Source organism: Henckelia pumila, chromosome 2 (genome assembly GCF_033568475.1).
Source record: "Henckelia pumila isolate YLH828 chromosome 2, ASM3356847v2, whole genome shotgun sequence".
Taxonomy (NCBI): Eukaryota; Viridiplantae; Streptophyta; class Magnoliopsida; order Lamiales; family Gesneriaceae; genus Henckelia; species Henckelia pumila.
In genome coordinates this window covers 191,943,817-191,971,668 of record NC_133121.1, presented here as the reverse complement: position 1 = coordinate 191,971,668, position 27,852 = coordinate 191,943,817, and the positions used below count along the sequence as shown (strand labels likewise).

Genomic DNA, 27,852 nt, shown 5'->3' with positions numbered 1-27,852 from the left:
GGGGATGAATATCCTGAGTTGTTTGCTTTGTACTTTTGATTACCATGTAAAGACGTAATTACAGTTTTTGTAATAAAACATGGTTTGATGTTTCATATTGTTATCTTGATTTGTCTTTAGATTTTATTTCGCGGACGAAATATCTAAAGGTGGGGAGAATGTAGTAACCCAGAACCCATTTTAAGATAATAATATGTTAAACATAATTAAGGGTTGGTAATTAATCAATTTCGGAATGTTATTGGACTTCGGAAGAGAATTTGGGCTTTTGACTTTGGGCCGGATCGGAAGCTCCGATCCCAGCCACTTTGGAAGCTCAGCGGAAGCACCGAGATCGGAAGCTCCGATCCTGGAATGGACGTTCCGATCTCCGGCTTCCAGCTTTACCCGATGACTCAGCCACGAGTTTTGACAAGTGTTGATCGGAGGCGAGATCGGAAGCTCCGATCGTCGGATCGGACGTTCCGATCCCGGCGTGTCATGCATGCAAGGCGTGAGCTGGATCGAAAGCTCCGATCCTGGCCAGAAATTTTGCCTATAAATAGGGCTTCCCAGATTCATTTCTAAATACAAATTTCCGAGTTTTCTTTTTCAGTTATATAGTGTGAGATATACACTTGAGGGCCCTATCAGTTATAATAGAGGTTCTGGAATAACCAAGATGTGTTTATAGTCATCCAGGACTAGCATCTTCAAAGGGCTATCTACGGACGAAGGTATGGTCCGGGAATCTATTTAAGTTTTGGGAGTACTTATTAGCTTAGTTAAGGCTTATAGAATTTATATAGTGATACAGTGAACTTTTGAATATAGGCTTGGAACCTAGGATCCTACTATACTTGAACTAGCCTAGAGGTACGTACACATTGACTGAGATTGCCAGCGAGTATACATGCTTATATGTTGCATTTATTTGGCATTATTATATGGCATGATATATGATTTACCGCTTTCTATATTCATATGTTATGTGCATATACACGTTGAGCCTATACCTTGTTATACCTGACTATAGAGCTGCTCAGCTCTATACTTGATAGTCTGTCACTGAGAGTACCGCGACGGCGGGGGCATTTATGTCTGTCAACTCTGGTGTACTAGACGAGTGTGGTTGCACCCAGATGTTGATCCGTGCGGTGGCAGCACTCATGTGGCGCCGGTTCTGAGCATAAATTTTCAGATGACCCTTTACCAGTCATCATGTTGCATGCATTATATACATATGTTTACTCATGTCTATGTACTGGGCGTTAGCGCTCACGTCCTAGTTGTTATCTTGGACACCCTATTCCATGGGGCAGGTCGCAGGATGGACGGAGCCGGTAGTTCGAGGCAGGACTAGGGAGCCGGAGCTTTTCAGGGGAATTTATACAGCAGGATATGTTTTAGCTGTATAATGTTTACTTAAGTTCTTCGATTTGGTTTTATCACTACAGATTTAAGCCTGGATTATGTTACTAAGTTGATATGTAAATTATGGATTATGTTTTCGCACATTTTTACTCTGTTAAGTATTTTGCTGTATTAAGTTTAATGCATGCTATTAGTTGCCAGTTAGTAGGTGATTCCATGCAAGGTCACTACACTCGTACACTGAGGCAAAGCAGAATCTGCATACACAGAATGTCAGTACGGATGTTAGGAATTATTAACGCTGAGAAAAGAAAAGTAAACGGATTTTTTTACGGAGCCATTTTGAATCATTCTACCATTACATTCCTAACTATAAACAGGAATCAAGTTCAGTTGAAGAGTTTGGCCGGCTTCCAAAGAACTCCACTATCATTTGAAGTCAACTGAAAGGTATCTCAAGTGAGTTCAAGCTTACATTTGAAGATTATACTCGAGCCGAATAACACAAGTACACGCATATATTTTCTATCTAATCAGTTAGGATCATTTTGTACTAAGTGTTGTGTTGAAAACACAGTGTTGTAAAGTCAGTCAAGGACTGACCACTTGAGTTGTAACAGAATTAGTCGAGGACTGAAGTCTTGAGCTATGTATCGGAGTCTCAGTTGTAGGCAGTAGGGTAAGTCCTAGCTGAGGTGGGGTTTTGCGAATATCTTGTAATACTCAAAGTCTTCTAGTGATATCCTTTCGAGGTGGAAGAAGGGGTGATGTAGGAGCAATTCAGTCTCCGAACATCCAGAAACATATCTTGTGTCATTTACTTATTGTCTTACTTATTTAGTCAAGACAAATTGTTGTTGTTCAATCTATCAGTCAACCTTATTCTGCACTTATTCAGTTGGTTGATTGATATAGACATACGAGAAAGAAATAGTTCAGTTGCCAACCCAACTGTACTCTATTTAGTAGAAAGCAGAAAAGTTTAAGTGTGTATTTCTCCCCACCACCCCCCCCCCCCCAAACACACACACACACACACACACACAATATCAATCCAACATTGGTTTAAAAGATCTCAACCGATCTTATCATAAATCAATTATAAGTTCTGATGTGAAACAAATAACAAAGGCAGAGAACTAATACAAAATGAATTGAACCATTCAAAGACAACTGAACGAGATTAACTTGGTACATGATCTAAATTGGATGTTACTTAACTGGACATGTTCTCAACTAAATGGAGTTAACTTGATGGATTTCCTGAACTGGACGTCAGTTAAGCTAAACTAAAAAAATAACCAAGACTGAAGTACTCGAAGGAATATTTAAATTAGCATAATACAATCGGTTGTATCAAACTATTTTTGGATAAACTTTTCCGTACACATCAACGACTACTCGGAATTAAGGCTCACTACCTCATATGATTGACAGAGAATGATGACATGGAATACAAGACAAAATAATGGCTACTATTTTTGGAAGAAGAATCAACTTTGAATTTAGTGACTGTTGCAGAGTTTGTCTATAAATAGAAAACCAAAATTAGTTTACAAAGCTACTCCAACTCAAGAATTTTCAGGTACTCTAGAATCTTTCAAGTCAACTGAAACTCAAGTACTTAAGCTAAACTAATTGATCGAAGAATTGAAAGAACACTTTATGGTTGTATATTCGATCGTTGAAGGATTATATTGTGCTAAGAATTCAAGTCTAAATCATTGTAATTCAAATCAGTTGATTATTATATCTATTCAGTTAAGATACTAGGAGTTTCAGCTTTGACAGAGTTAAGTCCAAAACTGAATTGGGATTTTTCAAGTTGTTGTAAGATTCAAAGTCTTCTAATGAAACCCTTCCAAACATGGAAGAATGGGTGACCTAAGAGTGTTAAGTCTCCAAACATCCAGAAACAATCTTTTGTTTATTTAATTTTAGCCGACCTTTCTTTCTAGCCATTATACATATTGTTCTAATCTGTCAAATGTCTTTATTCTGTACAAACTTTGTTAGTTAACTGATATCGACAGTCAAGAAAGATGAACTTTAGTTGCCAACCCAACCGAATCATTTTGAAGTAGGAAAATTGTTGTGAGTGTGTATTCACACCTCCTCAATACACAGATATCCTTACAAACTTGATATATTTATAGATTTTTGGAGTTTTTTACGGGTTGGAGATTTTTATAGGCTTTGTTAAATTTATGGGCCTTAATAAAATTGTCCCAATAAATAATAGATAAATAATTGAACAAGACTGAGTCCAATTTGGTCGAGTTATTGAACTTGGGCCCAGGATAATCAAATTGAGTCATAACTCATGAAGAAATGTTTTTCGACTTTGGCTTTGTTAATTGGAAAAACATAAAACTAGGGGTAGTATATCATACCGTACCGAAAATTATATATTATATACGTATCGTACCAAAAATACGATATAAGAAAATGTTATATCGATATCGTACCGAAAATTGGTATACCAAAATTTTTGGTACATATAAATAACATACCGATCATACCGAAATTTTATGATATACCGAAATTTCGATACAGTATCGGTATATACCGTTTTATACCAAAAAAAACCTTATATTTTAAAATTTTATAAATTTATTTATTTATAAATATTATACATTTTTTAATTTTTTAATATTGTTTCGGTATTTCGGTATACCGATATATACCGAATATTTCAAATTTCATAATGTTACCGTACCAAAAAAATTCGGTATCGTTACCGTACCATACCAAAAATTCGATAAATATGGTATTTTTTCGATATGATAACTTCGGTATACCAAAATTTCGGTATTTCTCTACCCCTACATAAAACTTATCATGCATATGTATATTTATCTATGCAAAAAATTCTTGTGAGACGGTCTCACTGGTTAATTTTGTGAGATAAATTTCATGTTCGACTGGATCTATGCAAAAGTATTACTCTTAATTCCAAAATTATTATTATTCATTATAATCATGAGTACGGTTAACTCGTCTCACGGAAGTCTCACATGAGACTTACTCATCTCTCTATACTATATGTTAAAGTTAAACCCCATTATTTACTCTGGTGTGTTTGTGAAACCTTCTATAAATATCTTATACGTTCCAATTTATATCACCTTTATTAATTCTCACTAATTTTCCATCGCTAATCTCTTCTTATGCACAATTTAAAATAGGAAAAACTTTAAATTTGGTCATTATGTTTGTCATTTTGCGATTTTGGTCCTCTATGTTTTCATATTTCAGTTTTAATCCTACATGTTCTGATTTTTGGTAATTTCGGTCCTTTTTATTCAAAAATGCTTACGTGGCACTGTATACCTCAGCTCCACATCAGCACTGAATTGGTGCCACGTCGGAAAAAGGACTAAAATTGCAAAAAAAAATAAAGATAGTTGACTAAAACTGAAATCTAAAAATATAAATGACTGAAATCGCAAAGTGACAAACATACATGACCAAAAAAGCAATTTTTCCTTTAAAATAATATGTTTATAGATATTTCTGTATTTATTATAACATTTTTCTTTCCTTTCATTTCAAAATAAATTAAATTAATCATATATAATGAAAAAAAAATTTATAACAACAAAATATTATTTGTTACCAATTAGACATGTTGATTCGACTCATATTTACAATTAAAATAAATACTTTTGTCTCGAGTCGAATAAGAGACCCGTCTAATAAAAATGTCTCGTGAAACGTGTAATAGAATTTTTTGTGATATTATTTTATGTATATCACTATTATGCTCACGTAATGCGTGTATATTGTCGGCTAATATTTATCGAAGTTAATTTTCCAATACTAAGTATTTGGTGTCTTGATGAAACCTTCTATAATCATCCACGTAACTTTCAAATTCAACCACTTTTCACTTCCCTAATTTTCCTGAGCAATCTCGCCTTTTATACAAATCATTGAATAATTTTCATTTAAAACTATACTAATCATATACCATTAAAAATTATAACCACAAAACATTATTTTTAATTCAATGTTAAAATTATATATGATCTTGCTGATATTCGCGTATTTCATGTAGTACCTAATAAATGAACCGAATGAATGACATGCTTATCAAGAAATGGAGTCTCTCTGCATCACTGTTTTGTACAGGGGGCTATTGGTTAAAGACACAAGTATGGTTTTTTTCTTTTGGTGCATTTGCTCACTCAAGTACCTGATTCTTGCATCAACTCTAGCAGTATACCCGGTTTGAGTTAGCTGCTGGGATTTCTCTTGTTCTCTTAGCCACATTCGAGTATCCAAAACATCTTTGCCGGAGTTTTTCATTTCCCGGATCACGTGATCATCCCTAGGAAAGAACGAACGCTGGATCACCGCGTACGTGTAGTATGGAAGAAGGGAAGCAACCAATACAAACAATGTTGCAATCCAATACGTTGGAGTTGGTCCGATTTCGTCCACAAAGAGACGAAACACGTTCCGAGAGTAGCTAGGAGGGAGCATGCCGTACAAGTATAGAAAGAGATACCAGCTCAGAATGCTTCCCCAGATGAGAAAGTGGCTGATCCATGTGAAGTGGGAAATTATAAGAGCAATCTGACAGTTGACTGTCCAAATTATGCATGTGTATGTAAGGGTGCCCATGTGTTCGATATCGGCTACGTTTCCCTCTCGCTCAAATGCTGCTGAGGACATTATTGAGATGCTCAGTACAAAAGCAGTTAGAGAGGCCAAAATTCCATTCGAAATCCAGCCGACAATGCGAATCCAACTGAAACAGATATTTCTTTGCCCTTCTTGATAAAGGGCAGGAAACTGCAGAAGAGGAAAATCTAGTTAGATTCTCTGTTGAACTTGTGGACGGTTTAAGACAAATTAAGGCAGTCCCATGTCACGGTTTGGTTTTACCTGTAAACAGACATCTGCCGATACGTCCTGTTCGAGCACGCCTAGGGATAGAACTGGCAAAGATGTCAAGAGCACATTGAACATCACCATATACCAGTCATCATACAAATCCTGCCCCGAGAAACCGGTGAATGCATTGTAGTAGAACAACGTGAGGCCAAAGACGATGTTCTTATACACGAAATAGAGAATCTGCAGCAAAATAAGAGAGAGCTCTGACTGGGAACACATAGATAATGGATGAACAACAACTTGTCCTAAACAAGAGAGAGAGACATCACCATATTGGAGATTCTCTTGTAACACCAGTGCCCATGAACTATCAGTAACCTCTCCAAGAAACGAAATTGAGGCAATGAGAAGTCGCTCGCCATAACAGCCTGAGATAAAATCACATGCTTTTTCACTTCAGAATTTTTCTTTCACGATATCCGTGATGAAACAGGATGAGCTCCTACCTGCATTCCTTCCATGCCACTTATTCCGATTCCAATGTCCGCTTCCTGAATCATGCCTACGTCATTAGCTCCATCGCCAATTGCCAGGATTGTCTTTCCAGAATGTTGTTTTACCATCCTTGCCATCTAAAGTTTCCAAAAACAAAAACGAGGTTCTTGCTTTAAGAGGCTTGGATAAGTCTTCAAGGACAAAGAAACAACTAAACCAGAAGAAGAAACTATTTCCAAATACAAATAGACAAAATCTGGTACTACCAAGGCTTTTTGTTTTGGAGATACACGGCAACATATGACCACATCACAGTTCATCGCGGTCGAGAAGAAGTGGTTTCTCACATCATTACCCAAGCTTACTTCAAGAGCTTTTCCATCCAGTGCTAAAGCACATGGAATGCCATTATTTTTATTTTGAATTATCAATTCTTTGTAAGAGCTTAGTTGGAGTAAAACTTCTTTCTTGGCATCCTGCAAAACTAAAAAACAGAGAATACTTGACCCCAATTCCATAAAATTCCTTTTCAACACATTCTCAAAGTTCTTATGATGCGTTAGGTACGCAGATCTTAAATTTAAATCTGCTCTTCACCTTGGCTTGATGGTTCTTTTGAGATTCTTCGCTCAAACACAAATGCAGTTGTTTCATATCATGACGTAGTAAACTGCAAGAAAATCTGTCGGATAAAAGAAGGGTCGATTAGCAACTTAAAGGCTAAACGTAACACAAAAAACAGGAGTTTACTAGCAAGAAGAGTTAAAGTGAGGAAAGAGTCTCGCTGTATAAAGTACCAAGGTAAAAATGTCAGAAATTATTCATTGTCAACTTAAGATGCTGGACTCAACATATACATCCATCTCCCCTTTGAATAGCATTCCACAAGTCGCCATTTCAATTAGAATTGATTGAAAAAAGACTAGATATAGCCACAATCTCACCCTATATTTATTGCTGTTTCTTTCTTATCACCAGTTAGCAGCCAGATCTTGAGGCCTGCCTGAGCAAGCTTGTCGATACATTCAGGAACCTGAAATCGAGGAAGAGATGATATCTTCTGAGATATTCTGATTTCTGATATAGTGAACATAACAGCACAAATTTAAAGTTTTATGAACAATGCGACCTGCTATGCAATTTTACACTCCTGTTTTATGGAGTGTGAGCATAAAATAGCGTTTTTTTATTAATCATCAGCCGCATATAAAAAGAAACGATAGCATACCCCTTTTTGCAACTTATCTTCCACTGCAACAGCCCCTAGTAAAAACAAGTCTTTTTCAATCATTTCGGAGACATTCTCAAGCAATGCTTCTCTTTCTTGACCTATACTTGCCTTAGCTTCAGCAAACACCTTGCTCCAGTGTTCATAATCAGAAATACCAACTTTTTTATAAGCAAAAACCATAGTACGCAAGCCGTCTTCTGCATAATTTGAAAGGTGAATAGCTGTTGCCTGCTGATATGTTCTACCATTATCCGCCAGCCTATCAAAGATGACACTGAAAATCCAAAGAAACAGAATCATGAGAACATGGAACTTCAGCAAACAAGGGGAACTAAATGTTTCACATAATGCAGTGATATCGAACCAAAGGAGGAAACCTCACTCGTCAGCTCCTTTACATAAAAGAATGATCTCCTCATCTTCATTTCTTACTATAACTGACATTCTCTTCCTGGAGCTAGTGAATTCCAACAGATTCAAAAGCGTGTATTCCCTGTATACGATGCGGATGGGCTGGTTAAAAAATCATGGATTCTGGTAGGAACAAGAAAAGAAAACAAAGAGGTACCCATATTGAGTGTGAAGATGAAAGAGTTTCTGTGAAGGTTTCACCTTTTCACCTCGACTCCAGACGAAGGATCAAGCTCTTGAAGAACCATGGTAGATTGTGTTCTTTGGCAAAATCTGAATCCAAATTCCTGTGCTGCAGCCAGAAATGAAACTTCTTCAGGAGATTCTGCCTCATACTTCAAATTACCACTTTTGTTTTCTTCAACTGGGATTCCCGTATGGCACAGTGCCATGACTTTGAAGAACATGATCGTGTCGGACACATTGGACCTATAGATCCACATTCTGTCCATGAGCCGGTCGTCTCTGAAGTTAAAACCTTTGATAACATATTCTTTCCTTGGGTTAGAAATTCTTGGAGTTCCTGTCTTTGCATCATCTGTGGCCTGATGAAAAGCTAATGCATCTTTCTCAGTGTCGGCCTGAGCTGTGGTAAGATCAAACATCTCTACGCTTTGACCAGTTGAATCAGATCCGTCCAAGCTGTACCTATATCTCTCCACATCAATGTTCATTCGTCGAGATGCTGCAAGGTCAACCTGTGTCCCTTCACCGCCATAAGAAATCCCTTCAATCGAACATTTCCTGAATTCCATCTGGTTGCAAGTTAAGGTACCAGTTTTATCTGATAGAATAATTTCTACCTGCCCAAGTTCCTCGTTTATGTTGGAAGTTCGAGTTTCAACTGCCTTGCCTGTTTCTTCATCATACATATGAAGATCCTTGTTTATTAGCAAAGCTTGTAAAACCTTGACAATTTCAATGGACACATAAAGAGATATTGGGATCAAGTAGCCATACAACACAAGGCACCTAACAAATTGCACAAAGCCTGAGGAGATGGGATCTGTAGGATTGAAAAGAACATCGACATTGTCATGCAACCGAAAGTACCATCTCTTGTGACTTTCGGATCCTGTAATCGATGCACTCCCGATTGCAGAGATTAATGAAATCAAAATCATCATAGCAAAAAGCAGATATATGACATGGTCCATCTTTCTTTCTACTCTACTCCGTTTTGATGGACATCTCGTGGAATTCCGGACTGCTTTGGTATCTGGACCGCTAAAGATCACAACTCCGTAGACATAATCTGTATTTTGAAGCTTAGAGTCTCTTAGGAGAACTTGGCATGGACTCAGGGGATAGCATTCACTTTGTTGCTCAAAATTGCCCACAAAAGTGTAAAGACTTGGATTCGGATCCTCACAACGTATTGTTGCTTTGAATTCGCCGAATTCTGCATCCTCATCTAGATCCAGAGTGGCTTCTAAGCTTCTCTTAGCTTTGAGATTGGTCTCTCCATCGAGATTCATGGTCTCAACATAGCATAGACCATCCTCATAGCTAGAAGATAACAAAAGAAGATCACTTGGAAAATACTCATTCTTGGTGACTTTGACTACATCTCCCACCAGTAATGATTCCCAAGTTTTCTGCACAAACAGACCATTCCCTACGTGAACCTTCACTTTTCGCGAGTTCACGTTTCTGTCCTGCAGCATAAAAATAATATCAGCACAATGTGCCATTGTAAGTTCATGATTGATACCCAAAACTAAAAACAGAATAGAGTTTTCTCACTGTGCCTGTAAAAACCTACGCCAATCTTCGACGGCTTCTTTGAGCATGCTAATCCCGACCACAAAAACAAGAGGAACAATCACAGTCACATAATGAAAAGGCGCAAATTTAGTAACTGACAGAGCTGCTGCCAGGAGAAAATACAGATTAGCCACCCTGCGAAACTGCTCGAAAAGTGCTCTTGGCAGAAAGGTAAGAACATTGTATTTTGTTGTGGAGACATAGTTATTAGGATACTTGTAAGGTTTTCTCTTGTGAACATGAGGCTCATTGCAGAAAACTAATCGCGAAAATCCCGGATGACCAAGAACACTCTGAGCAGGCTCCGAATCAGCAGCGCGTGGCCGCAAGCACACAAAAGTATACAGCTTGCTCCATTTCAGTTGCTGCTTTCTTCTCCTGGACGAACGAGCCATTCTTTTTTTGTCAACCAAGAGTTTCTCAGTTCCCCAATCATTAACAAAGACACATCAGTTTCCAGATGAATCCTATGCACAAAGCAATGTCTATCCACTAATATAGACTCAGTGAACATTCCTATGATTCTACCAATAGCTAGCTGTCACTTCATAGTACTAAGATAAACAAGGGAGAAAAGATCCAAAACTTTAAAAAGTTCCGACCCGCGTAAAATTTGTCACATGTTCTTGTATCTCATTCTTGGTCTATTTGGCATGAATCATTTTTTAAAATCTTAACTCACAAAACAAGAGAATTTGTGGATAGAACAGCAGGCCATTGAGTAAATAATGAAAATGGCACAAAAAACCAAGAGCCATTGACTTGTACAAAGCATTGACATATTCGAAATTAACTTATCTTTCATCGAAGTAGTCATTTAAATAACTCACCCCTACATGTGATTAGCTCCACTTTTGGTTAATTAATTCCGTAATTTGACCGCACCATTATTAAAAATATCCGAATTTCGTGTCACTGGTTTCATCAAAAAAATTACGGTAACTCCATGTTCGTGCTCTTGTTAGACTCGATGATTTAGGCTCGTTCTTGCGTTCTATGATGTAATTTTATAAACTAGGCATGCCTCATACGTACTATCTTATGCTTTTTCCTCTTTTTCTAATTTTTTTTTTTTTGGGCCTGGAGGTATTGGTTCGAGTAACCTTGGTTAAAGTTCAATTTTAAAAATAACTTCCGTATTTGAGTGTATCTTTTTTTTTTTTTTTAGAAAGTATTTGAGTGTATCAAATGCACATGAAATGCTCATTTTTTAATTTGACCTAAAGTTATTTTGCTACTTGCTCCTAACACAGTAACAACTATCCATGTCAGTCAGTTAATTAATAACTAGAGGTGTCAAAATGGGTTAGGTCGGTCGGGTTAACCTGTCCCGCCATACAAAATTGGTGGGTTGGATTAGCAATTTTCTAACCCGTCTAAAAGATGTGCCGGCCCACCCCGCCCCGCCTAATGGTGGGTTGTGATGGGTTTCCAGTTTGCCCGTCAAAACCGATCAATTTACACGTGAGTCTGCCGGGTTGATTCGTCCCACCACGTAAAATAGATGGATTGGGTTGGGTTGGGTTGGGTTGGGTTGGTGTTTCTTAACCTGTCTAAGAAATGGACCGGCCGGACCCGCTTAATAATGAGTTACGACAAGTTGTGGGTCGGCCCGCCAATTAATCCGTTGTAACACCTCTATTAATAACTTGATATGCCTCTAGATTTGCAAACTGATTCCATTCATTGAGATTCTTTGATGGTAAATCAACTAAAATCTTCCTTGAATATATCGACAAGCCACAGGATCCAATGCCCCAATAGTTGGATCGACTATTTATTTTTATAGCCGGCCAATCTAGTGGTGTTAAATGTTAATTACGAAACGACAAAATTTTACTTTTTTTTTTAGTCACATTTTTTTTAAGGAAAATTTTGATTTTGCGAATCCTTTGAAAACACCTATTTGTTGTGATCTCATCTTCTATTTGTTGTGATCTCATCTTCTAAGTCTGTGTTCCAAAGCCCATATATATAATAAAATTAGAAATTATGCACATGCATTACACGTAGGAAACAAACGTTATAATAATTAGAATTCAAAAATTATAACAAAAAGATAATGTGAGACGGTTTCACAAGTTAATTTTGGAAAACATATTTCCTATTCGTGTCACTCATGAAAAATTATTAATTTTTATGTCAAAAGTATTATTTTTATTTGTAAATATGAACAGAATTTACTCGTCTCATAAATAAAGATCCGAGAGATCCCGTCTCACAAGAGACTTGCTCCAAAATTAATTAACTCAACAAAAGATAATGACAATAATATTGTAAATTTTGACAATTAATGTTAATTACTCACAGTAAAAAAACACGGAGTTTTGTGATTCTTTTTAACAAACCGTCCCTAATAATTGCGACGGTTTATTAGAAAGTCGTCACTATTAAAGACGTTTTGAATAAAATCGTCGCTGTTTGGGACCGTTTGAATAAATTGTCGCTATTTGTGACGGTTTACTCAAAATCGTCAAAAATATTTGTGATCGTTCAGGGTAAAACCGTTTCTAATTGTGACAGTTTAGGATAAAACCGTCGCTAATTGTGACAGTTCGGGTTAAAATCATCGCTAATAATGACGATTTTTTAATGCGCCGTCTTTGAATATTTGAACCGGGTTTTTTAATACAAATTAAGGACAGTTTTGAATAAACCGTCACAAATTTTAGCGATGGTTTTGAAACAAACTGTTGCTATTTTTGACGGTTTTACGTAAGCCATCACAAATTTTTGGGACGGTTTAAAAACCATTTCTAAATTTTTTGACGATTTGCCACAAAAACGATCGCTATTTGGGACGGTTTTAGCAATCCGTCGTAATTTGGGACGACTTACTAAAACCGTCACAAAATTGAATAGTGTGGACGAATCTACTTGGAGAATGGTTGTTCAAACTATTTCTAATTTTTGTGACGGTTGGACGCAAAACTGTCGCTATTTGGGACGGTTTGAATAAAAACATGTTTTTTTAAAAAAAAATTGAAAATATTTGGACTACTCAATGTTTTCTCGTTTCTGTTATTATCGTATCGTATCGTTTTCTTTTCTCATATTGTCTCTCAACAAATGCATGTATTTTCGTATTTTCTTCAATTATTAAATTTTTTTTGGTCAATAAATGATCTGCATATTTTTATTTACAATTATGTTGACTATTTTCTTTTTTGTATAGTAAAAAAATTGCTACTGGATGTTTGTACTTTCATAGTCACATTTAATTTATTAGAGACCTATATTTAATAACATATGAATTTCATATTATTATAAAATCTATCAACAAATAAAAGTATTATCATACTGATAAAAAAATTTATTGATTGAATGTTCTCATTTATTTGCAAGTTATAATAATGATGATGATGATGATAATGTTTTTGGAAATAAATATCTTTTTGCCTTATGACACCTATTTTATTATGATATATTAAGTATTCCTAAGCGTAATGAACACAATTACGCAGTGTTTGGTTTAATTGATAGGATTATTGAATGATTATTAAATGAATGATAAAAAAAATAATAAATAAGGATTGATAATTTGTGTTAAAAATAGTATTGTGTTTGGTTTGATTTTTAGGAATAAGATTAAATAATGGTTTAAATTTTTTGCCAAAAATACCATTTATATTTTATTGGATGGGTGATTTTTAGATTGGAGGGAAAGGGTAATTATGAAATTTATGAGTAAGATAAAAACAAGGATAAATAATACTAGAGTGAGAGGAGGGTTTAGTTAACCTACTATAAAACAACTTTATCCTTTCTAGGTTAGATTAACTTGTTTTAATAAAAATTCTACCAAACAATGGATTAATAAAAAATCACACACAAACCTACCTAATCCTTTATACCAAACACTGTGTTAGACTATTAATGCCAGATTGGTTATCTCCGGATAATAATATCTTTGACTTTCTTAATTGTTTATATATCTTAATGGAACAATTTGTGCATCTTTATATTTTAGAAAAATCCATTACATTTATAAAGTTTGAATAGTTCATATAACTTTCTAATATAATACATTTAATTTTGAATTCTGAATGCTCACGGTATGAAAAACGATACTTCTTCATCCCTTTCAATTTTTTCATGTGACCCAAAAGAGTTCGTATTTTTTTTATTTCTCCTTTATCTTCTCTATCTCAGTGGAAAAAAATTTAAAAAAAATATATATATATTCGCATCTAGAAAATATTTTCATTTATTGTTTTTGTTATCTATATTCATTGTCTTAATCGACATATATCTTCACTATATAATTTGTGTACATTATTAAAGATGAATAAATATGTTTTGTAGTTTTTCATTACTTTGATTTAGACACACTAAGAGTACTGAATACTGATATAAGAAATTTTCAAATTCAATTTATCCATAATGATTTTTATATATAATAAAGAAAAACTCAAAATAATGAAAAATATTTATTTTTAATATGATATAAAAATCATGGATGGGAAACTTTCTTGGTCTTTTAGTTGCAAAACTACAATATGATAAATTCATGTAAATGCAATATTTCATTGTAGCAGTTATAACTTTATTTAAATATTTCATTTATCACTCAGGGATCAAACTTGGTTTATTTCTTATTTTAAGAATAAAAAAATCTAATACTTCATCTAAATGTTTCAATTAATAATACTTACATGAGTGATATTGTGTATTTATTCAATTTGAAAAGAATTAATTCTCATTCAATCTATAAAAATATATGAAATGTAAAAAATGTTTCCAGATTTAAAAGACGAGTAACACACAAGGGACCAATTCAAAACTAAAAAATATGATTCAACTTGTTTCTTTTAGGTTTACAATCGACCAAGTTTATGCAAATGATTCTTAACTTTATCGTACGAATTGACCGACATATTCTTTAGCTTGCCGATTTAATAGATGTTGAATCGATAATCGCCTAATTTGACAAGAATTCACATAGAATAAAAATAAATTAAATTACTTGATTGTATTTGTATTTAAATTGTGTATATTTTATATATGTTTGAATTATTTCACTTATAAGGTTGAAATTTTTAAAATTATGATATAAGATTTATTATGCAAAAATATAAGTTCTGGACTTCTGGTGACGACAAAGTGATTTGGACAAAGACAAAAGCAAAGAAAAAAAAACTGATCTTGAAGAAAGCAGATCAAAATGAATTCTAAACATCAAATACAATATACTAAAATTTATTTGGACTAAAAAGTGATATGCTAAGAAAATTTATCCGGAAAAGGGAAATTGATCTATAAAGTTTGAACTAATTTGACCAAGTACATTTAGCATAATCAATCAAAACTAGTTCTACTTATTCAAAGATGAAATGGAGCAATTTGAAATATTGATCATTCAAACTTCAAAAGTGATCTGATTAGTTCGAAATAAATACAAAGCTTGAATAGTACCGCTGATTTTCGTATATAGCTATAGTACAAATAGCCCGAGACACAGTACTATTTTTGAAAAGAAGACAAAGACACGTGGCATGCTTTACGTAAATGTCGGCTATTAATTTGGGATAAATTTACACTGGCTATTTTTATGGACGTTGGATTCCTATCAATAAATGCTTGAATATCAAGAATGGAAAAGAATAATCAAGAATTCTCTACAAAGTTCTCATACCAAGTTTAAAGCTATTCGAAAGAATCCAGCTCAAATAGATGCCATCATACTCTCATTGTGATTCTGTGATATCATATCAATTCTAGATCAACTGTGTAACACTTAAAGTTTAAAAAGCTTTGAGGATTGAAGTCATTGTTATTATTATATTTCTATCAGAAATTGTTCTGGGTAGAAAGATTCTAGGAGTGCTAATCGTGATTCGGTTGCATTGGGTTTGTACAAGCAGTTGTATAAATTAAAGTCTTCTAGTGAAAATTCTTCTGGAAATCAAAGAAGGAAGACGTAGAATCTTATTCTTAGAACTTCCATAAAATCATCGTGTTCTTATATTTATTGCATTTAAGTTCATTTTACTGTCAGCTCAACTTTTGTTGCAAAATTTTTCTGCACTGATCAGCTCAATTCTTGCACCAATTTATATGTTAAGCAAAATACACTTTCAAGCTGGTAACTCAGCTTAATTGTCACAAAGTTCATTTATTCACCCCCTCTAAATACATTTTTTGAACCTAGCAAGTGGTGTCAGGGAAAATTTTTTGCTTAACTTGAGTTGCATATTTGATTACTATCAACAAAATACCTATATTCTCCAAAGAAGAATATGATGATTGAAAAATTTGTGTGTCATCTCATTTGTTAGCACAAGATGATGATATATGGTACATCATAATTGATGGACCAGTGAAGATTTTAAAAGCTAGTATTTATGTAGCCATTTCAGAAGGTGCTCCTTAAATGATTGAGAAACTAAGACAAGAATGGACCATTGAAGATAAAAAGTAAGTCAATCTAGATAAAAACTGCAAAAAAAAATTAATGTACAAAACTCTGGATAAAAACATATTTTGCTAGATCAAAACATGTACAACAACAAAAGAAATTTGGAAAGATCACACAATTATGTGAGGCAAATGACCAGACCATAGAACAAACTGATAGTGGTTATAAAAAAGTTTGATAGCATCAAGATAAAATATGGAAAAACAATTAATGAATTTTATTAAAGATTCAGCTGCATCATTATTAAATTGGTTGTCTTGGGTAAGAGTTACAACAATAAAGAAATAGCTCTAAAAGTAATGAGAGCTTTGCCCAAAAAAAAATGAGATGTAAAGACTAATGCCATGAGAGAGTCAAAGAACGTCAACAAAATTGAACTGCACGATCTATTTGCTGATTTAAAAGCCTAAGAACTTGATCAAGGAGCTCGAATTGAAAAGAATCAATCGTCCCACAAGCAACAAAGGCCCTTGCAACTACATAAGAGTCATCATCATCAAAATTAGCATAACAATTGAGCAATGATACAATGTCATTGTGTGTGAATAAATTTGGAAATTTTATGAGGAAGAACCACAAAAACTTTCAAGGATTCAACAAGAAAAAGCTCATACAAAAAAGAACAAGTGGGGGATAATCAAGCATGTTACAACTGTGGATGAACATGACACTCTATAGTTGATTGCACCAGACCAAAGAAATATGAGAAGAAACCTTCTAGATGTTCCAAAGAAGAAATAAGATCATTCAAAAGAAAGAAAAATAGAAAGCCTTGATGGTGGAAGAAAACAGAAGCAAATGGGCTGATCAGATACTGAAACGTCCAGCTCAAAAAGTGCATCAACTTAAGTGATGAAGAACCTACCAAATACTTAATAGTTGATGCTAAACTGGAAACCATTGTAGATGAGGAGGTATTTGATTTTAGCTCTGATAAAATTACACAAGATGGTCTTATCACTACACTCAATGACATGATAATAGAGCACAAGAGATTGTCTCAATAGTTCGAAGATGTCAAAGAAGAAAGAAAGAAACTATCAGATAAGTTGGACAAGTTGAACTGTGATCAATTCAATGAGTGTGACAGTCTGAAGGCTCGTATGGGTATGCTAAAGAATGAGAACACCAACATGAGTTATAATATCAGAGAATCAAAGTTTGATGAACTTAGTCAATTGTTGGAATAAGTCTTCTATTTCACCAGATAAACTGCTTGAAATGCAAAAACAAGCTGGTGACAAATTGAAATATTATACCATACTAAAAACCCAATGAAACAATATAACAAAATCAAAGCATCAGATGGCACTGATCCTCACCTCAACAAATATGAGTTTTTGCAGCTCGACATCAAGAGCACACAATAAAAGCGTGTTGTTGATCTTGGTATGAACAGCGCGCTCATTTATGTGTGTTGTTAATATATTGTATGTTTTAACAATAACAGCGTGCAAATAATTGCACGATGTTACTAATATTTTCAACAGCGTTCCATTTTGGAAGGCCGTCAAAAAATATATTGGCAGCGTGTATTATGCACGCTGTTAACATGGGAAAATAAATTTATTTTCCTCTGTTGTCATCGGTTCCAAATCCCTAAAGATTAATTCTGCCCTTTACAGACTGTTTGGCAACCCGGATTTGACTGGATTTTACTGGATTTGGATTTCAAAATTCCCTTTTTAGTGTTTGGATAGGCAACTTAAAAAACGGAATTCTGATTTGGTTGGGAATTCCCGGGATTTGATGGGATTCTTGTTAACGTAACCAAATCCTATGAATGTTGACAAGATTTCATGGGATTGGGATTTGGAAAAACCAAACTTATCGGCAATTTTTTTTTTTATCTGTTATCTTTTACTCTTTTATTTTTGTTTTCCCAGAAAGTCGATAAAAGCCGATCTAAAGCTTACGCATATTTTATTTCCATGGTTCAAGCTCCAAGACTCGTTGTAAACAAACTCAAGTCAGTATTCTTTTTTCATTATTCTGCTCGCGCATTCCAAGAGAAATGAATTTTCAAAGCTTTTGCAATTTTTATTTTGCTCGTAATCTGCTAACTCATTTAATGGAGTTGATATGATTGGTTTATGTGGTTGTGGAGGCATATTCAGATTCCACATGTTAACTTTGATAATTATTATAGACTTCTTCTGCAACTATCTTCATGAAATACTTTATTTTTTCGTAAATAATGTTTTTTTTTTTAAATCATCCCTGAATAATTTTTTGATGTTTTTTTGTAGGCACTCATAATAGCTTGCATCGCACCGTGTAGGTTGAGTTGTGGTGAAAAAAACGATTTAATTAATGGTATGTTCCTTTGTACCTGGGTTTAAACTTTAATGTTGTCATTGTTACTAAATTTATTGCTATTTGAGTGTATGTCACTGTATATGCTAAATTATATTGACAAATATATTGCAAAATGTATTAAGGTTTTTTTGTTGAGCCCAATCAATGCTTTAACCCATTTTTCGGAAGTTTCCATTAGCCAGAATCCTTTTGAATCCTCAAAAATCAACCTTGTCAAAGGATTATCAAATGATAAGTTCGGAAAAAGTGCAAGTAAAAAATTAGCTTATTCCCAAACAAAAAATGCATAAATTTTGTGTTTTATTTCAGTACACTGTTAATGGACATGTTTTTTTGTTCCACATAATGTTTAGGTAATGTTTATGTGTTATTTGTAAAAAATCTTGAATTTCATGTCTATATATATATATATATATATATATATATATTCGAAGCGTTTTTGTCTATATATTTAAAAATTCAATTCTTAATACTTGTAAAAAAAATTATTGATTGAATTAGTTGATAACACGTATGTGTTTATGACATATGAAATCAATTTATTTTTGTAGATAACTAAATCGAGGTTGTATTTACACAACCATGTTAATATTTAAATATTTTTTTATTTTATAGATGGATAGAGTCAAAGAATCAACTCGACGATCTCAGAGAGCAATTATAGTAGTAGTGGCTTGTGTTTCTTACTTGAATATGTTATTTTATAAAAATAAGAGCTATATAAGTAGAGTCATATCAGAAAAAGATTTGAAAAGAGATATAGTTAGGAAGGAGTTAATGTATCGTATTGAAACCGATGAAAGAATTCGTGGAGTACTTCGTATGAGACCGAATGCATTTATGAAATTTGTTTCACTATTACGAGAGAAAACTTTCCTCGAAGATACTATTTACAGCAGCATAGAAGAACAATTTGCAAAATTTTTGTATATTGTTGGGCAAAATGAAAGTACTCGTTCAATGGGATTTATATTCTTATGATCTGGGGAAACCATCAGTCGACATTTTCACAATGTCTTGAAGGCAATCATATCTCTTCAAGATCAATTTATTATTCAACCTAATGGGAATGATGTCCCGCCTGAAATATTTCATAATCCTAGATTCTATCCTTATTTCAAGGTAATTCTATATAGATATATTTTTTTCGATTGTTCCATTAAAATAATAAATTCATATATGATTAAAAATAATATAATTTTGATACATATGATAGGATTGTATTGGTGCAATTGATGGAACACATTTCCGTGTTAAAGTATCTAAAGAACATGTTGCAAGATATAGAGGAAGAAAAGATTTTCCCACACAAAATGTGTTGGCTGCATGTACCTTCGACTTGAGGTTTACATATGTGTTACCCGGATGGGAAGGTTCAGCAGCTGATGGTCGTATCCTTGAGGATGCACTTGATAGAGAAGATAAGCTAAAAGTTCCAAATGGTATTTAATCATACATATACTAATAAATTTTAAAAAATAATAACAAATATATATTAATTTTCAATTAACTTTTGTAGGTAAATATTATCTTGTCGATTCTGGATTTATGATAAGAGATGGTTTTATCGCCCCTTTCAGAGGAACCCGATATCATCTAAAAGAATATAGTAATCGTGGGCCCGAATCTCAAAAAGAAATATTTAATCACAGACATGCATCTTTGAGAAATGCCATCGAAAGATCATTCGGTGTGTTAAAAAAGAGATTTTCAATTTTAGCTAGTGGTGCTGAACCTAACTACAATGTAGGGACACATTCTGAAATTATATTAGCCTGTTGTATTTTGCATAATTTTCTCATGGGAGTAGATCCTGATGAAAGATTGATTGCTGAAGTCGATAGTGAATTAATACATGAAGATATTGTGAATGAAGAAAATGCAGCTTCTCGAGGTAGAACTGAAAGTAATAGGCAAGGAATAATGATAAGAAATAGAATAGCACAAGAAATGTGGGAAGATTATTCATGTGGTCCTACTTAAAATATTTTTGGCGTCATGCACTGTTCATTTAAAAAATTTAAGGTTGTTTATTTTGTTTGTATGTAAAATTTCATTTTTATTTTTTGTGATTCTTTATTTATTTATTTTTTGGCTTTACGTTACAAAATAATTATCTATCCATTTTAATATATAATTTATTTCATATGATTTGAAGTTTGTAACTTGTATTAATTCTTAGGAAATGAGTACTGGCGTTCAAACTGTTGAAGCTGTCCACTATAAAAGTTGGACGCAACAGATGGATGAATTTCTTCTTGATTTTTTACTAGAACAAAAGAATCAAGGACAAAAACCAGATAGAAATTTTTCTCAAGCTGCGTACAATGTTGCTATCGAAGCTATTAATTCCAAATTTACTATGAAAGTAAATAAAGACAATGTGCAAAATAGATTAAAAACTTTGAAAAGAAAGATGACTATTGCTTTGGAAGTATTCAAACGAGGTAGTGGATTTGGTTGGAATGACATAACAAAAAAAATTGAGGCACCAGAGGAGGTTTGGGATGAATTAATCAAGGTATGTATTTTTATTTTGTCATGTTCAAGTGTTTCTATATGTTTTCAGTTATTATTGTATTAAAAATAAACATAATGTAATTAGGTATATCCTGATGCTAAACATGTCAGAAATATTGCAATCCCTAATTTTATTGTGCTGCGAGAAATATTTGAAAAAGATAGAGCTAATGGAAAAGGAGCAGAAACTGGTAAAGAGAAGACACGTCGTTGGGTAAGAGAGGGGAAAGAGCCGAGCGGTGGAGAATCTTCAAGAATAGAAGATATTGATCGGTTGGTAGCTCAGCAACAGGTACATTTAGAAACTTTGGAGGATTTTGAAGAAGAGAATTTTGATCAAATGTCTCTTCCTCATTCATCATCCACAACTAATATTTCTAAAGTTGGCAAGAAAAAACTGTCAAAGTTTGATGAGATGAATGAGAGGTTTGATACATTGAACAATACGATCTCACAAATGGCTAAGGCGATGGATGTCAATGAACAAAACAAGCGTCGGTGTGAAGAGATATACACTGAACTAACAAAACTTGAAGGAGTAGATGAAGATTTTGTTTTTGCAGCAAGTGATTTTCTTGTATCCAATCCAAATGCAGCCGATCTTTTCTTGGGAATTCCACTTCATGCTCGTCGTCGCTGGTTGAATTGGAAAATGGACAACTCATCTTAGGATAAAATATTGCATACTTTTTCTAAATAAAAGTTAGGATTTTATTGGATTCGTTGACAAATTTATTCATGTTTTATTTTAAATTCCATTTGGTTTTTTAAAAGAGTCAATTTATTGAACTTCAAATTTTCGTATTTTATTGTTTGATTTATATTTCTTATTTCACGTGAACTCTGATTTATTATTTCATGTTATTTTTTGAATTTTCGACACAATTAATATAGAATAAAATTTAATTTCTAAACTTTAAAAGATTTGGTTCGAAAAGAGTTTGTAATGAAAAATTTAGCATAATTTTAAATTTCAAATCCAAATTCATATTTCTCCAAACAAGAAATGGATTTGTAAATACCATTTTTAAATTATATATCCAAACACCAAATGGAATTTTAAATTCATGGATTTTCAATTCCAATTCCAAATCCAAATCCAAATCCAAATCCAATTTTTTAAGAAACCAAACACAGTGTTAGTTAAGTATCTTCCCTTTTCCATCTAACGCCTCTCATCTAACATCTCAATTTTCTTCGATGGGTTATGTATTTGTTTGAGTCTCAAATTTGGACGCCTCTCATCTCAGCCTCGAAAATTTGTTCTCTCCATGGATCCTTTCTTCCTCCTCGTAGAGCCTTTGTAGTGGTGCGTACCCAATTTATTTCTAAATTTTTCACGATCCAAGGTATGTTGTTGTTTGAATTATTAGATTTATTATGCGTTGGATTTTGGAAGTTGAAAGGATCATCACCCTCTGATTTTTCTCTATTTTATTAGCACTAGTACTGAGAATTGAGAAAGAGGCCCACGTTAGGCTGCGCATTCTTTTTCAGTTTTCTTAGACGAATTAGGTTGCACTCATTTTTCTTATTTTTTTGATTTTGATGATGGGTTTAAAAATAGCTTATTGATTCATTTTGATTTTGTTGGTTTTTCGAGCAGAAAATTGGTTTTTTGCATGATTTTTCTCTTCTTTGCTTAAATGAATTTCCATTTTCTTGACAAAAATCATGTGTATTCTGGGGTTTTTTTTTTTTTGGCTATGAGATTTTACTGTACTTTTCTTTATATTTGGACCATATAAAGAGAGATGAAATTGTAAAAGAGACTACTCAATACTTATGTTTAGATTGTAGAACAATTTATTTATTCCTTTTTTTTGAAAGAACAATTTATTTATTCATGATTGACTCGGTATCAGCCTAGTCATTGCCTATTTTTTCCTTTTTCACCATATCTTATATCTTTATATGTGTATGTGTGTGTTTAATGTTTGGTCCTTTTTTTGTGTTTGGAGAGCTGGGAGTACTGAAGTTGAAAAGAAGAAGTTGAATTTGGAGGGAGATGGGTTTTTGGTGCCAGAAGCCAATTCATCCGGCCATCACTGTAGGTATTTTTCTCCCTTCCATTAATAGTTCTTGAATTAATCTAATTTTGCTCCTGAATTTTGTTATTTATTCGCTCATACAATAGGCACATCAATGATTGTGATTAAAACTTAAAAATGATGATATTCATTAATTTTGATTAAAACTTAAAAATAGACACATCAATGATTGTGCCACAATTCACAGATTTTACGCATACTTCCTCTTCTCTCTCTCTCTCTCTCTCTCTCTCTTCTCTCTCTCTCTCTCTCTCTCTCTCTCTTCTCTCTCTCTCTCTCTCTCTCTCTCTCTCTCTCTTTGCTTCGTTGCTCTCTCGTTGCTTCGTCTTTGCAACGAAAACATTAATGCAATCATTAATACATTGCAATATTTAATACATGCATTGTGATTGTGAACCTTAATTTAATAAGTGAGTTGTTAGTCCAGAAAAGTCACTTTGTAAAAAATACCTTCTCGTCCTTCGTCAATTATATGTGAATCTGAGAATCCACATATGACAACTTGAATCGTTTTCCAATTAAAGTCTGCCATTTTGGCCTCCACAAGATTGTTCAGCCTCTCATTAAGAATTTTATTTCTCCCTATGTTCATTAAGTAGGTCGAATACAAACTATCAATTTGTGTTTCATTATTAGAAATCAAAATATGACCATTATATTCATATAATGGTAGATTTCATGGGCTACGCTTGGATTTTACTTTTATCATTCTTAATTGTTAGAGTCCTTGTTCTTGAAACTGAAGAGTGTTGATTCTGGTTAATGAAGTTGTGATTTTTTGAGAGTTGGTCCAATAAACAATTTTTGTTCTTGTTTTTTTTAAGTTGTTCGTTTCTTTTACAGGGAATAAATATGATTTTATGTTGCTTCATATGCATTTATTAGTTACAAATAAGGCATTCATTTGTAGTTCTGACTTGATCCAAAAGAGTGTGGCTTGGAAATCTTGAGCTAAAAGAGTAATACTCGAATGTGTTTGGTTTTTGCGTGCTAAGTTTAGAATATGTTATTTCATCCACTTACTTGTACAGTTGTATGTCTTATTAACGTCTCTGGTCACTACAATGGTAGTAAAAACCTTCTAGTGGTTTGATGGTGCCATTTTTTTCATGCGCTATGAATCGAGGAAATATTTATATCACGCATAAGACAGTTTCTTCCATACTTTTTTTTTGTAAATCATGATCGAGCTGGTCCTTGTTTTCCAGACCATTTAAGTCACGTTCTGGTGAGATTTAACTATAATATTAATTATTTACGTATTCTTTCTTTCGATAATTTGCTTTTGATTTTTAGGAAAGGTTTCCTTGTCACTGCTGCCATTATAGCTGCAGCTAGTTTTGTAAGTGCATTTTCCCCAAATCTTACTTTTCTGGTCATTCTCTGTGGTTTAGTCAGCATTGGTTTAGGAGGTGGTCCGGTTCTTTCATCTTGGTTTTTAGAATTTATTTCTGCTCGAGAGATATGTACGTGGATGGTAGTGTTCTCTGCGTTTTGGACAATTGGAACAATTCTTGAAGCTTCTATTGCTAAGGTATGCGATAGCTAATTCTTGTTTCTTCAAATATATATACGTGGCTGATTGGATTTTTCTTTGGTTGTCTCTTCATAATTTGGTCGTCTCAACTTAACTTCTATAGAAAGACTAATGCATTATTAGAAAACGATAAATGAGACAATAAGGTTGCTTCGAACCATTTATTTTGATAATTTTTTTACCAAGAGCTTCTAAAATATAAATTTGTTGGTGAAGAGTATTTACATGCAGCTCGTGCACACATATTGATTGCGATAGAGGAATTAATGAAGTAAATGTTGAGGATATCATGATATTTTATGTTACTCTTCCTTCTTGCTTGGATGTATTGAATCTGACATTGGTGTTCTTTAGCTCACTTTTTAACGAGCTTGATTGATGGAACTTATCACAGGGAAGTGAGGCGTCAAGCTCTTGTGCCTTTCTGCATCAATGACCTAAATATCAGTGCAAAGGTCAAGCGTGAGTTTAGTTTTGTTGATAACTTTTAGATAAAAGCATATATCATACCTGACATGATTATTTAAAGAGCATTGACATCCACTAAATTCTTGTGTTTATTGTTTACCTCTCTTTTGATACCATTGGTGTGTTGATGGATTAGTTGTTGCAGAAGGTCGCACTGCATCCACAAATCCGAACGCAGAAGTACATCACAATGTTCTTGGTGGATCTTGTTGGAAAGTTTGTGTTGATAAGATTTTGGTGGAGAAGGTGGACCTAATTCGACCAAATGATGAAATATGAGTTATTGATGACGCATTAGAAAGCACAGTCGCATGGTTATCTATATTAATAGTCTTGTGTGATTGATATAGATTCTACTGATCTGCGTTGTTATGTGTAGCTAGTTTGTTGAGATATTTTGTATCATGTTTAGGGTGTTGAGACCTTATCCATATTAGAATGATGAAGAAAGTGTATTAGCTCTGCGAGTGGATAAGACTTGAATTTGTGCTTGGTTTGTTGTAAAGATTTGATTCATTCGTTTTCATTAATGAAATTGAAATTTTTTTGTTTAGTTATTCGTTTTCATTTATTCGTTTATTTTATTGAAGTTTCTGTTACATTTGCATCATATGAGGCTATCTACGATTAAATAGTGTGTTGTTAACATCTTTTTTCGCGGCGTGCGAACATGTGCTTCCAATAAACTTTCCACGGCCTGCATCGGTGTGCTCTAAAAATTCCTTCCGCAGCGTGCATCGCGCGCTGTTGATGTTACTTTCCGCAGCGTGTAATGATTACACGCTGCGGATGTTAATATCTACAGCGCGCAATACACACTGCAGATGCTACTTTCCGCAGCCTACATTGCACTCTGTCAATAACTTCTACTATTAACATCTTTGAGTTGTGCAGCAAGCAGTGCGCGCTGCGGAAAGCAAATTTGTGCGCTTCGGAAAGAAATTTTTTTGTAGTGACTCCTCTGATGTCCCGTATTTTTAAACATGTACAAGAATATAGATGCGAAAAAATATTAGAAAATTTTTCAAATATAAAAGTGCAGGGCATGCATCGCGTTTGCAAGTTCAATGACTAAAGATTGAAATTAAAATCTAATGACCCTAACGTGCAAAAAAATATTTGAACAAAGGAGGCAATCCAAGAGTCAACAATCGGTTCTTATACGGGCACACCAAAAACTACTACTTACAAAGAAAACCTGAACCGAATATTAAAATCTTAGGAAAGTAAACGAAACGTAAGTTTAGATAAAATAAACTTAGTGCAGAAAATGTCTTTTAAAACATTCGTGAAATCAAGTATAAACTATCATAAAGAAATAAACAACATAAAGGATAAAAACTTAAAATTAATAAAATTCGTCGTCACGAGACCGTCATTGAAAATACTAAAATATAAACTTTTTTTAACACCGACTCTTAAAGGTCGTGCATCAAAATAATTTAATAACGAAAGAACAATAAACATATGTGTTACGCCTTAAACACATACAAATTTCGTGTTGTGATATTAATGTTTTTAATGCATTAACAAGTCTCAAATATTATGTTTTGATGATTAAAAAACTAGGTTAATCGTTACTAATGTTTTCAATGAGAAATTTTCAGAGTTATAAAATAAAATTGAACAGGAGTTCAAAATATTGAAGAAAATAATTATTGGTAGCGCTCAGTCGTGTCGCGCCCAAATTACCCGACTCCAATCAGATAAATAAATTATGTAGCAGTTAGAGTAGGGCTCGTTCTCAAGAGAAAAGTGAAATTTAAGCGTGTTCTTAAAAATACGGAAATAATAAAAGGGGTTTTTTGGATTTTACTAACTACTATACAATAATTAAAATAAGAAAGATCAATAAACTAACGAGACTTGGTATCGGTCGACTACACCCTTGAAATTATTCATTCAATCATCGATTGCCTAAAAATAATTAATTCACATTGAATATTCATCATTGAAAATTTAATTCTTGTTTCACCTTAATTTTAGTTAACTAGACACCAGCGTTCTAAGTTAACTCTTACCCCATAAATTAACCCAATACCAGCGATTAGATTTAAATCCACGACAACATTCAAATGAGTGAAACTGATGAATCTAGACAACACATGCACCAGCGGATGTATTTAGCCTAGTCAATTGTTGTTCCTACGATTTAACAAATTCAACAGCATAAAATATTATACACAGTTGCTTCACAAATTAGATGATTCAAACAATTACGGATTTGAATTCTAATTTAGCGGTAGATTGTACGAAAGAATTATCAGGTGATCAATCTAATAATCAAACACACAAGCATGAAATAAATCAGAACAACTCTTGATACTCAAATTGAATTAAACACTAAAAATCAAAATCTCACAAAGTAAATAAAATCAAGGGTTTCGTCTTCCTTAACCAAGTACAAAAACTAAATGAATTAAAACTAAGAACAAGA

General features: G+C 33.6%; 2 protein-coding genes and 1 long non-coding RNA gene across 5 annotated transcripts; 2 read left to right on the top strand and 1 right to left on the bottom strand.

Moving 5' to 3' along the window:
- Window positions 1–5,448: 5,448 nt before the first annotated feature.
- Window positions 5,449–10,516, bottom strand: LOC140879267 (probable phospholipid-transporting ATPase 5). Its single transcript, XM_073282946.1, has 11 exons — window positions 10,087–10,516; window positions 8,537–9,993; window positions 8,307–8,417; window positions 7,922–8,198; window positions 7,638–7,726; window positions 7,291–7,375; window positions 6,960–7,169; window positions 6,705–6,830; window positions 6,528–6,626; window positions 6,247–6,438; window positions 5,449–6,153 (listed from the first exon to the last, which is right to left on the bottom strand). The coding sequence occupies exons 1-11, from the start codon at window positions 10,495–10,497 to the stop codon at window positions 5,449–5,451; spliced, it is 3,762 nt and encodes a 1,253-aa protein (XP_073139047.1). The 5' UTR covers window positions 10,498–10,516.
- A 9,631-nt stretch (window positions 10,517–20,147) lies between these two features.
- Window positions 20,148–22,029, top strand: LOC140879265 (uncharacterized). Its single transcript, XM_073282945.1, has 3 exons — window positions 20,148–20,281; window positions 21,022–21,360; window positions 21,445–22,029. The coding sequence occupies exons 1-3, from the start codon at window positions 20,279–20,281 to the stop codon at window positions 22,027–22,029; spliced, it is 927 nt and encodes a 308-aa protein (XP_073139046.1). The 5' UTR covers window positions 20,148–20,278.
- A 478-nt stretch (window positions 22,030–22,507) lies between these two features.
- LOC140882732 (uncharacterized) lies at window positions 22,508–25,972 on the top strand. Of its 3 annotated transcripts, none has more exons than XR_012150272.1 (5): window positions 22,508–22,668; window positions 23,321–23,413; window positions 24,805–24,944; window positions 25,342–25,402; window positions 25,552–25,972. It is a non-coding gene; the product is annotated as an uncharacterized lncRNA (long non-coding RNA). The 3 variants fall into 3 exon arrangements; XR_012150271.1 differs by having other exon boundaries at window positions 22,508–22,708; window positions 25,561–25,972; XR_012150270.1 differs by having other exon boundaries at window positions 22,508–22,708.
- Window positions 25,973–27,852: the final 1,880 nt, after the last annotated feature.